Source organism: Ips typographus, linkage group LG8 (genome assembly GCF_016097725.1).
Source record: "Ips typographus isolate SLU linkage group LG8, UJ_Ityp_2.0, whole genome shotgun sequence".
In the NCBI taxonomy this organism is placed as follows: domain Eukaryota; kingdom Metazoa; phylum Arthropoda; class Insecta; order Coleoptera; family Curculionidae; genus Ips; species Ips typographus.
This window is the reverse complement of record NC_138429.1, coordinates 6082525-6095191: the sequence shown is the minus strand read 5'-3', so window position 1 is coordinate 6095191 and position 12667 is coordinate 6082525. Positions and strand designations below refer to the sequence as shown.

Below are 12667 nucleotides of genomic sequence, written 5' to 3'. Positions count from 1 at the left end.
TATACTTACTTGCTTGATGGTACGTTTGTGAGACATTGAAAATTATTCCGAACACTTCGCAAACTGGCAAGAATTTGTGCAAAAGGTGTAACGATTAAATCTTCTCCATGGCTGAAACAAATAAAGTTGCCTGTTAGTTTCCCTAAAATTACAAACAAAACTAGAAGCAGTCATGCATTATTTCCAACACTTTTCATTAAATCTGTATGGTAGGTGCAGGCAGCAACTTTTTCAATTCATTAAGTGTCTGTGAATAACGTTTTATGTAATGCGAGTGCAAAAGCGAAAAAACGTCCAGAGGCAATATGTAATTTATTATATTTCCATCCTACAAACATTAAATGGATTTAATAAAACACGTGTAGGAAGAACGGTTTCACTAAAATGAAATATCTTCCTGCAGTTTTGTAAAATAAAATAATAGACTAAAAATAGGAAATTCAGTAGTGGATTTATGGAAAATCTTCTTCACTACGTACCAGTTTTATTGTCATATTTCCAGTTGCGGAAAACCCTGATCTTTCATACCAGTAGAAACGAGAAGGTGAAAAAACTATTAAAGGCTAATGAAATACTTAACCATTACAATTTTATTTCAAATACAAATAAAATTCAAATTCACTTCAATCGCACAAACAATTAACATACGTTTTAAATTATTGTCACTGGAGGTGCTATAAACTTTTGATTTATGAAAACGTAATTATTACCAGAAGGAGCCATAATATAATTACCGGATAGCGAATTGGCGGAAAACGGATGTAATCTGTTTTCTATTATTGACAATAGTTCGACAGACGCTGTTGCATTAAAAATGCAAGTCTTGACGTTAATGGATAAGCGAAAAATGTGGTTTGCGTCGAAAGACAAGTTTCAACTACTTCCGATTTGCTACGAGAACCAAAACGAGATTGGAAAATTCATGTGCATGATTTTTTCTTTACAATTCAAGGAGGAATTTTAAAATGTTTATCAGTTTTTGCTTTGTTAAAATATTATTACGAACAGATGACCACAAGAATCACTATACATACTGATTATTGTCAAAAGAGGTTAATTTTTACATATTTGGAAAATTAGTTGACTGGTTTCCAACTCAATGTCAATCATTTGTTAAATGCTCACGTGACTATGACTTTTTCTGACTGGTAGCCCTATGGATGTATCTATTTCTCTGATTACTAGAGAACAGACTTATTAATTAGCGATGAAAGTGTGGAAAACAGTGAATAACTGCAGTTTCAAAAATGTATTCTACGGAATATTAAAAACTTTTTTTTATTTATCGATTTTTTAAGTTTTATATCAAAATCAACAATAGAGAAAATTTCCAATAAATACTTGGGCAAAGAACAGCCAGTTTAACAAGAAGGAACAATTGAAAAGAGGAAGTAAATTAGAGATACATGGACTCTTCCTACCAACAACAACAACCACAACAAGTAACTTTACCACACTAGTGCGGTAAAGCTACTTTTCCCCACCTATTTTCTTTTCGCTTGAACATCTCATAAAAAAGTTGGTGCAAATGAGTTTTCTCGCTCTACACATATAAACTTCGAAATTGAAGCTTTATTATATACTTAATGTTAATTAATTTCTGCAATGCGAAAAAGTGACTGTTTTAAGCACATTTTTGAAATCCTCATTAAATTTCCTATCCTATTACTTGAAAAAACACTGCATGATTTGGTACAGTCAGGGAAAAAGCAGTATCAAAGTTTGAACTGCCAGAAACACAATTTAAAAGGACAGAGACAAATCGCCTGTAAAACCCACTTGGTGTAATAAAATGACTTTTTAAAGCACATTTTTAATATCATCATTAAATTTCCTATCCAATAACCTGAAAAAATACTTCAAAACTTTGTACAGTCAGGAAGAAAACCGGTGTCAAAGTTGGAACTGCCAGAAACACAGTTCGAAAGGACAGTCAGAGACAAAAAAGGCCTATAAACCTCACTTGGAGTAGGAAAATGACTGTTTTAAGCCCATTTTTGGAATCGTCGGTAAATTTCCTATCCAGTAATTAAAAAAAAATTTATAGAATTTGATACGGTCATGGAGAAAAGCGATGTCAAAATTTGAACTGACAGAAACACAGTTCAAAAGGGCAGTCAGAGACAAAATCGCCTGTAAAACCACTTGGTGTAATAAAATTACTTTTTAAAGCACAGTTTTGATATCATTATCAAATTTCCTTTTCAATAACCTGAAAAAATACTTCAAAACTTTGTACAGTCAGGGAGAAAACCGGTGTCAAAATTTGAACTGACAGAAACACAGTTTGAAAGGACAGTCAGAGACAAAATCGCCTATAAAACTCACTTGGAGTAAGAAAATTACTGTTTTAGGCACATTTTTGAAATCCTCATTAAATTTCCTATTCAATAACCCAAAAAACAGTACAAAATTTAATACAGTCAGGGAGAAAAGCGGTGATAAAGTTTGAACTGACAAACACAATTTAAAAAGACAGTCAGGGAGAAAATTGCCTATAAAACCCACTTGGAGTAATAAAATTACTGTTTTAAGCGCATTTTTGAAATTCTCATAAAATTTCGTATCCAATAACCTTAAAAAACACTACAAAATTTGGTACAGTCAGGGTGAAAAGTGGTGTCAAAATTTGAACTACCAGAAACACAGTATTTGTAATTTGCCAGTAAAAAATGTATTTATAAATAACTATAATATTCATGAAAAGTGTATTTTTTAATGTGAAAAATGTTCAAAATAATTACTATTACTTGTTATATTTTACACACAAAACCATAGTCTTGTAGTTTCAAGTAAAAAACACTTGTGATGAATACTAGTACAAATTTTGCTCTCGCGACAATGGCGAAGGGTAAAGCGTGTATATTCCAGATTTTAAGATACTTTTACTTATTTTATGGACCAAATTAGGTTCCACACCGAAAACTTTTCAATATCAATAACTGTACTTCACTATCACTAACAAAAACCACGATTTTGCCGTGAAAAAACACGAATTAGTGCTGATGTTACTGCTATCGCCATCTATTCGCAATGTTTAAAAACCACTCAGCTCTGGTTAAGTAGGTTTCGGTACTACTTAAGTACTGGTTCTGATATACGTAGATAAACACAATTAAGTAAATATTTAGGTGAAACTATTTTTTTTGTAAGTAAAAGCGTAAAATTTGCAGCCGCAAATTTTAGCTTATTAAATTTCTTACTAACCCTTCGATCCCAAAAACATGAGAACTTGATCCTTCCTGGTTTTAAAGGCAAACTTTGACTCGACATTAGAAAATCATCTGCAGATAGGGCACGTGCCGGTTCTCTCGCTTAATAACTTCATCACGAACGAGATTTGCAATTTAATTAATTCCGTTTTTCATTGCAAACTCTTGGCAAGTATTTACAATAGCTAAAAACCTCACAGATGGTGAACAATGGTCTATCATGTATGCCAAAGCAATGAAATGTGTTAATTAATCTTGACTCAAATAACAAAAATTTAATTACTAGTCTTTTGATATGAAAAAGCGGATTAGACCGGAGTTTACTAACAATTTTATCCTACAAATCCAGGCTATAACCAGTTGCTAGAGGATTCCAATAATTCCACGACTCTTTTGTACAACTTTAATTAAAACTGAACCATTTTTGTGAAACAATGAAATAAATCTGGTATTAGAGTAATATCAATCCAGCTTTATAAATGCAAAATTACAATTTGAGTGAAATTACACGACAATTAAATGGAAAATCCTGCTTTATTGACCCTTTTTTATACTATAAGAAATTTAAGAAAAATTTTTAAAAACATATTTTTTGCTGGTATTTAACAATAAGCAACATTTTTTTCTTCTCAATTCAAATATGAAAAACGTATGTAAATCGCAAAATAGGCCATGACGAGCTGAGTCCAATGACGTAATAATACACAGAGTGTCTTATTTGAAATATTGCACTTTTTGGTGCTTAAAAGCACAGACAGCGTAAATAATTCTTATCATTAACCTTCATATACATAATACGTCTATACTGTTATAATGACAAACCAGGGACTTGAAAATTAATTAACAGGACAGCAACCATAACGAAAATAACCCTTTTACAACATTATCACCTTTAATGAATTTAAAAAAAGAGACATCAACAGTCAATTAGGTTAGAAACCTTTTTGCTAATTAAAAGCTTTGAAAATTGTTCTTTATAGTATTGATTTATTGTCAATATCTAGTTTTTTAAGGGCTACAAATTGATATATTTGGTCAGTAAATTAGTTGAATTAATATTTCAATTTAGTGCAAGACAAAAAGTTCTAAAATGCAAAAAATAATAATCAACCACTCTCTCTCTTTAGCAATTCCTCAAAACAGGTTAAAGCAAAATTATGCTTATGACTATCTAAATTTTCTTTTAAAGGCTGTACAGGGTGTGTCAACGGTAGAGTTCATTATCTCATTTGTATCGAGAAATACAAAAAAAATGTTAAAAACATGGAACCCCTTATATTACAACACATTTTTAGATTCTCTTTAAAATTTTAAGACTTTTTTAAAACTTGTCTAATATTTCAATTTTTTCACAAAAATATTAGTTTTTACTATGATGGAAATATGTCTTTATCGCCATTGTTTCTATAGGTAGTATACTCATATTTGGTGCAATCGTTCTACAGGGAGAACAAAAAAGATGTATGCAGATAAACTTGCATTAGATGCTACAGGGCGTTTAATTTTTTTAAATATACTTTGACTAATTCAAGTTTAAAAATGTCGCGTTTTTTAATGGAACACCTTGTGTATTATTCTTTTTTCTGATAGCTTTTACGAAACACCTCAATTTTCTCATATACTTAATTTTAATAGTCTGCGATTTATTTACATTTTTTAACTTTTACCTTTGTTTTTTGTTATATTAAATAAACTGAAATCTGAACATTGTCTTTGACATATCAATTGAGTAAGAATAAATATTTAAATTGTAATTCACGTAGAAAAGAAATTATTAATTAAAGAAATTATAAGTGTTTTCCTATTTAGTTGTTAGTACGCCCTCTTGTGGACATTTCCCAAAACTAAAAATATTTTCTAGCCCTTTTCTTTGAGCCTTTTTTATAAAAATTTTGCTCCCAAAGCTCTACGATTAATCGTTTAGTCAAAAAAACCAAGAGCCACTTTATATTGGACTTTTGCGGGCGTTAAAAAGTAAAAACTAAAACTACTCCCAACTAACCAAACTTTTTTTTCAATTAAATTTACTAAAATAACAAAAACATCCATAAACCTGCCTTTCGCTGTATAATTCAATTTATTTGTTTGACCTCTGCGATGTTTTAAACACTTTCAAAGTAAATAAATGTCATTCAGAACATCTGAACATAAAAATGGTTTTGTACACGACTTGCTAAAATAGAAGTTTTATTTGTAACCGAGCTAATCAATAGATTTTAACTGTCATGCTCATTAACAGTTTGTTCCACATATTAAAGCTTTATTAGATGCTTTATAATCAATTCTACCAGTAGAAGTTTAACTGCAAAAATTCATTTATGGATTGAAAGCTGTATTTGGCAACGTAAAGCAACTAAAAACAAAATGTCTGTATTGAGTGCCAACTGAAAAACTCTTAAATGCTAATGGCAGTTTTGTCCTGCTGTGAAATCGTTTCTCCCTGCTTCAAATTCCATGTAAATAGGAAATTGCTTCCCGCCGAGAAATAATGGTGCACGGCTCTATCCCAGATCGTTATATTAATGCCGGGTGCTTGTTAATATTGAGGCAAGCAGAGCCTCCATGCAAAACTTATCCACTAGGAGAGAAAATGGCGGTTAAAATTTATGCTAGAGACTCTGAAATATTACTAAACTTTCATAATTAAAGTTTTATCAAAAGTGGTTTGCTTTCTTTGATTCTGTTTTACTGTGGATTTTCAGGTAGAAAAAACATAAGAAATTTAAAAGCTGAAAAAAAGGGTTGGATTTTATTTTTAAGTAACGAAATATTTCACGTATTTTGCCAAGTTGTGTCGGACAAAACTCTGCCAAATGCTTAAAACATGTAGAGGAAAAACACGCAATTATTTTATCTCAAAGCTTGGCAGTTTTAGTGGTTGTTTTGTTTTTCCGACCTGGAACAACGTAGATTGTCTTATAATGTGTTAACAGGATTAAATTTTCTACTAGTAGGATAACGTTTGAAAAAAAAAAAAAAACTACAACAGAGAGGAAAACTGTATTTTGTTGTAACAAGTAGGTATTTATTAGACCTCAAACAAAAAAGTTTTAAATTTTTAATGAATACAATAACAAACATTTAATTGAAAGTACTAATTTATTATATTGCCAGTGGCTGTCAAGTGTTTGACCTTTTCCGAATTTTATTGCAACAGTTTAAAACTGTATTAATTATAACCCAGGACTTCTTAAAGTTAGTTAAATGAAATCAGTCCACGTGTATTTTACATTTTAAAATCTTTTTACTTCCAGAGTCATTTCCTAATGGAAAATGCGAGGAAAAAAATACTTCAAAGAGTTGAAAACTCTTCAGTTGTCAAGATTTCCAGTTTTTTTCTCTTAAAAAAACAAATTATTAATTAAATTAACTATTACATAATTTAAATTATTCCCAGCACTGAATTCGGTGACTAAGGATTCAAACATGTTAGACACAGACTTTTAAGCATAAACTTATTAATAGAATTCCATACACATTTTTTAGAACGCTACGTGATTGATTTTTTAAATTTCTAAATATAATAATCCATAATAGTAAACTGCATTTTCTGTATAAATAAACTATATCGTAAAGTAAAGAAACGTGGAGTGTTTGCGTAACGTGTACGCGTGCGAATAATTGTACATTTTGTGTGTAATGGTAAATAATCCTAAAAAATGTATTTGAAACATACAAAATAATCAAGGAACTTCTGTTGTGTATTAAATTTATTCACCACAGTGAAAATTGCAGGACCGTAACTGCTTAAATACCCAAATTACGTTCCAAATTGTGCTTCATGGCTTTTGAGTGTATTTTCAGTCAATTTCTGTTTGGTTATTTCAGTTTAACTGAAACCAGGATTTTTTCTAAAAATGTAGTACGGTCCTGGTTTTTACATTAAATTTATTAACCTCAGTGACAATTACAGGTCCGTAACTGCTTAAATACCCAAATTTTGCTTCATGTCGTTTGTGTGTATTTTCAGTCAATTTCTGTTTGGTTATCTCAGTTTAACTGAAACCAGGATTTTTTCTAAAAATGTAGTACGGTCCTGGTTTTTAAATTAAATTTATTAACCTCAGTGACAATTGCAGTACCGTAACAGCTCAAATACCCAAATTACGTTTCAAATTGTGTTTCATATCAGTTGAGTGTGTTTTCAGTCAATTTCGGTTTGGTTATCTCAGTTTAACTGAAACCAGGATTTTTTCGAAAAATGTTATAGTACGGTTCTGGTTTTTACATTAAATTTATTAACCTCAGTGAAAATTTCAGGTCCGTAACTGCCCAAATACCCAAATTACGTTCCAAATTGCGTCTCATGTCAGTCGAGTGTGTTTTCAGTCAATTTCTGTTTGGTTATCTCAGTTTCACTAAAGCCAGGATTTTTTCTAAAAATCTTATAGAGTACAGTCCTGATTTTTACATTAAATTTATTAACCTCAGTAACAATTGCAGGTCTGTAATTACCCAAATACCCAAATTTAGCTTAATGTCTTTTGTGTGTGTTTTCAGTAAATTTCTGTTTGGTTATCTCAGTTGAACTAAAGCCAGGATTTTTTCGAAAAATATTATACTACGGTCCTGGTTTTTACATTAAATTTATTAACCTCAGTGAAAATTGCAGTATCGTCTGCTCAAATACCCAAATTACGAGCCAAAATTGGGCTTCATGTCTTTTCAGTCAATTTCTGTTTGGTTATTTCAGTTTAACTGAAACCAGGATTTTTTCGAAAAATATTATAGTACGGTGCTGGTTTTTACATTAAATTTATTAACCTCAGTGACAATTGCAGTACCGTAACTGCCCAAATACCCAAATTACGTTCCAAATTGTATTTCATGTCAGTTGAGTGTGTTTTCAGTCAATTTCTGTTTGGTTATCTCAGTTTAACTGAAACCAGGATTTTTTCTAAATATGTTGTAGTACGGTCCTGGTTTTTACATTAAATTTATTAACCTCAGTGACAATTGCAGGTCCGTAACTGCCCAAATACCCAAATTTTGCTTCATGTCTTTTGTGTGTGTTTTCAGTCAATTTCAGTTTGGTTATCTCAGTTTAACTGAAACCAGGATGTTTTCGAAAAATATTATAGTACGGTTCTGGTTTTTACATTAAATTTATTAACCTTTAGTGAAAATTGCAGTACCGTTACCACCCAAATACCCAAATTATGTTCCAAATTGTGCTTCATGTCTTTTCAGTATGTTTTCAGTCAATTTCTGTTTGGTCATCTCAGTTTAACTGAAACCAGGATTTTTTCGTAAAATATTATAGTACGGTTCAAGTTTTTACATTAAATTTATTAACCTCAGTGACAATTGCAGTACCGTAACTGCTCAAATACCCAAATTACGTTTCAAATTGTGTTTCATGTCAGTTGAGTGTGTTTTCAGTCAATTTCGGTTTGGTTATCTCAGTTTAACTGAAACCAGGACTTTTTCGAAAAATGTTATAGTACGGTCCTGGTTTTTACATTAAATTTATTAAACTCAGTGAAAATTGCAGGTCCGTAACTGCCCAAATACCCAAATTACGTTCCAAATAATGCTTCATGTCTTTTCAGTCAATTTCTGTTTTGTTATCTCAGTTTAACTGAAACCACGATTTTTTCGAAAAATATTAGTACGGTCCTGGTTTTTATATTAAATTTATTAACCTAAGTGACAATTGCAGTACCGTAACTGCTCAAATACTCAAATTACGAGCCAAATAGTGTTTCATGTCAGTTGAGTGTGTTTTCAGTCAATTTCTGTTTGGTTACCTCAATGTAACTGAAACCAGGATTTCTCTTAAAAATGTTCCATTACTATCCTGGTTTTTTGGTTGGTCTTACTGGTTCCAGAGCAAAATATCAGGTCCGTAATTGCCCAAATACCCAAATTCTGAGCTAAATTGTGTTTGGTGTCAGTTGAGTGAAGAACAACTTTTGTATATGTATATTAAAAACATATGCAAAATGTTCTTCTAATAGAAAGTGAATTCTACTAAGTAGTCTGTAAAATGGCTTAAATAACTGTTTATTTGCCGAATTTACATAGACGATATCTTTAGAAAATGCTATTAGCTATTAATACCACTTTTAAAGATGTTTTTAGAACACTTGAGTTATCTTCAAAGTTATACTTAAATAATTTAAATCAAACTAAAGACAGTTTATTCTTGAAATTTTTATCTTCAGAAGGTTTTGGCATTACAAAGTTTGTTTCCAAAGTTATAACTTAAAATAGGCTTTATCTAGTCTATAAAATCAGAAAATTTTTAGAATACCTGAGCTATCTTCAAAGTTATACTTAAATAATTTAAATCAAACTTTAGTTAGTTTGCTCAGTCATTAGTTTGCTTCAGAAGGATATTATCATTTTAAGCCAGTTTATACGGTTAAAATTACTTTTTTAAAGTGCCTTTACCTACTCTACTTCTTCCAACTCTTTAGGAGATTTTGAGAACAATATTCTAGGACTAACACTTACTTAACAATTTTTTTTTTAAATTAAAGGTTGAACAAACAACTTACGCGTCATATCTTCTCGAGTTCCTCTCGTTCCAAAATTTATCCCAGAAACTCTTCCGATTCTTAATCCTCAAAATTGACGTGGAGAATGTTCTTGGTAGAGGAGGAGGACGAGTTTCTGGGGTGGCTCCTGAAGGGGTGGCAACTGCCGCCATGAGCAACGAAGGGCTGGAGCAGTTGCCCAGAGAATTGCGTGACAACGAACCCCTCGGAGCTAGAGGGGGTGATAGTGGAGGCGATTTGGATGGGGAACGAGAGGATAGCCCTTTTACGGCGGTTTTAGCGTCCGAGGCCAGGATGACGGTTAGTAAGGGTTCATACTGGGTGGTCAGAACATTTTTTAGACGGTTAGATTCCGTTTTAAACAGGTTTCACACTGATTTACACACTTAAACTGAATATATCCTCAATTCACTCTAGTTTTAGAAATGATCCCACTATATTTCTGGCACATTTTTAGTTTGAAACTGAATCAGTTTTTGAACAGGCTGACACATAAATAAAAAAATATAATCACGTAGGCTCAGTTGGTCCAATATTACACAATTCAACACATTTTTGTTGGATTTGTTTCAGTCACATTGGCGACAGTTTCACGGGACTTCGATTACGTTTTTCCACGCACTTTTCCTAGAAAATAGTGAAAACATTGTCAGACCGTAAAACAATGTGATCCTGCTATAAAGCGTGGATAATTGAAATTATGCGGATTCTCCGTTGGCACATTTCAACTGTCATTAATTTTGTTCCGTCACTCAAATAGTTCACAAAGGTGCACTGTTCCAATTAAATACTGACGTCATATTTTTAAAAACATGCCAACACTAATTTACTAGCATAACGTTACACCAAACCAAAATTATTATCTCTGTTTAAATGATATCTTTTTATATCAATTACGATTTAATTTCAGTTATCTTCATCATAAATTAGTGAATGAACACTTTCAGGCAGAGCTGATAAATGAATTTAAAAGAGTTATTTTAACGTTATGCAAATTAAAAAGTTTTATATTTGTTGGTGCGTAAACATCAATAAAATATTCACGATTCTAATAATTGAAAATTTAAATTAACACATCAGTAAGCGTTTATTAAATATTAAACCAGAGAGTTATTCAGGCTCAAACAAAACAGTGCATAAAAGTTGACACATAACTGAAACATTGATCAATTTTGAAGCCCCCTAGCGGCCAAACCATATAAGCTATCAACCCATGAAGACTCACTTTTGGAAAGCCCATTTCATTAGCTATCCATGGACGTATTAAAATTCATACCTTGTCAGTCAATTAGAGTAGTTATTCAGGTTCAAACAAAACAGTGCATGAAAGTTGATACAGAAAACATTGGTCAATTTTGAAGCCTCCTAGCGACCAAACCATTCGAGCTATCAACCCATGTAAACCCATTTTTGGAAAGCCAATTTCATTAGCTATCCATGGACGTATTAAAATTCATACCTTGTCAGTCAATTAGAGTAGTTATTCAGGTTCAAACAAAACAGTGCATGAAAGTTGACACAGAAAATATTGGTCAACTTTGATGCCCCCTAGCGCCCAAGCCGTTCAAGCTATCAACCCATGGAGACCCATTTTTGGAAAGCCCATTTAATTAGCTATCCATGAACGTATAAAAGTCTATAATTTGTCAGTCAAACAAGACAGTTATTCAGGTTGAGATAAAACAGTCCATAAAAGTTGAACCAGAAAACATTGGTCAACTTTGATGCCCCCTAGCGGCCAAACCGTTTAAGCTATCAACCCATGGGGCACCATTTTTGGAAAGCCCATTTCATTAGCTATCCATCAACGCAATAAAGTTCATACCTTGTAAGTGAAACAACGCAGTTATTCAAGTTCAAAAATAACAATGCATAAAAAATTGACCGGTAAACGAGGAAAAATTTCACTAGAATAAAAAAAACAAAAGGGCAAACGTTCTGAACCTATTTCTGTTGACCCATATGGTTATTTCCCACAGAAAAACCAACCAATTCCAATCAATTGATCCACATAAACTGAAATGTCCACGTGTCCTCTCGTCAACAAAAAATTCTTAAATGCCGCAATTAAACCAATAACTAAAGACATTTTAAATAGAACATATTTTTAATAATAATTCATGCAGTAAAATTAGTTTAAAGATTTATTTAAACTACTTAGGGCCGGTACTTTCACCTCCGAATAAATTTATTCTTAGCATAATTTCTATAGAAATGACGGAATTGACCAATAGCAGCGTCTGATTTCACGGTTTCCTTAGATATTATCCTTAGAATAAAGTTATTCTGAACTGAAAGTACTGGGTCTTATAATAATATATAATAAGTTATTATAAAATATTTCATGATTTTAAAATGTTTTTTTTTTCTATTTTTTTTATTAACAATTTGCTTGGTAATAAATCGAGCAGGAGCATAATTAAGCCAACTTTGACATTAACCAAATTTAATAATTCTATTGGAATAATTTAAAATTGACAATAAAATGTGAGCGTTTAAATGCTAGTTTTAGCAACCTTTAAATGCATTTTGTATGAGATATATTAATGAAGCAATGAATTAATTCAAATTGCCTTGTCTTATTAATGAATTTTATCAGTTTAAATGCTGGATATAATAATATTTTGAGATTCACAAAACAGTTTGCTAACACAATTTCTTTTAATTACAAAATTGTACTAACGTTAATTGTAAAATTGTTAGTTTTTTGGCTGAATTTTGATCAGTGACTCCCATTGATATAAGATAGTTTAAATTCTCTTGATTATTATTTGGGCATTATTCATTCAATCAAATTTTGATCGCAAATATCTGTCTTCAGGAGTAATCTAGGATACAACAGCACTTTAGTTGCATTGTAAAGAATTTTGTTTCTCTACGAATTTTCACTTTTGCCAAATTTTTACTAATAACCGAGTTACAGAAGGTTACAGAAAGAAAGGAATTTTTTCC

The 12667-nt window shown here is 31.5% G+C and overlaps 1 protein-coding gene across 13 annotated transcripts in view; it reads right to left on the bottom strand.

Moving 5' to 3' along the window:
- dnc (phosphodiesterase dunce) overlaps window positions 1–12667 on the bottom strand; it is a 341190-nt gene that overhangs the window by 72688 nt on the left and 255835 nt on the right. For 12 of the 13 annotated variants that reach the window (XM_081985111.1, XM_081985112.1, XM_081985118.1 and 9 more), the window contains one exon: window positions 10–111. In XM_081985111.1, the coding sequence (XP_081841237.1) occupies window positions 10–111 (102 nt within the window). Of the gene's footprint in view, window positions 1–9; window positions 112–9715; window positions 10404–12667 lie in introns of those variants that run through there. The other variant, XM_081985120.1, reaches the window with a different exon arrangement.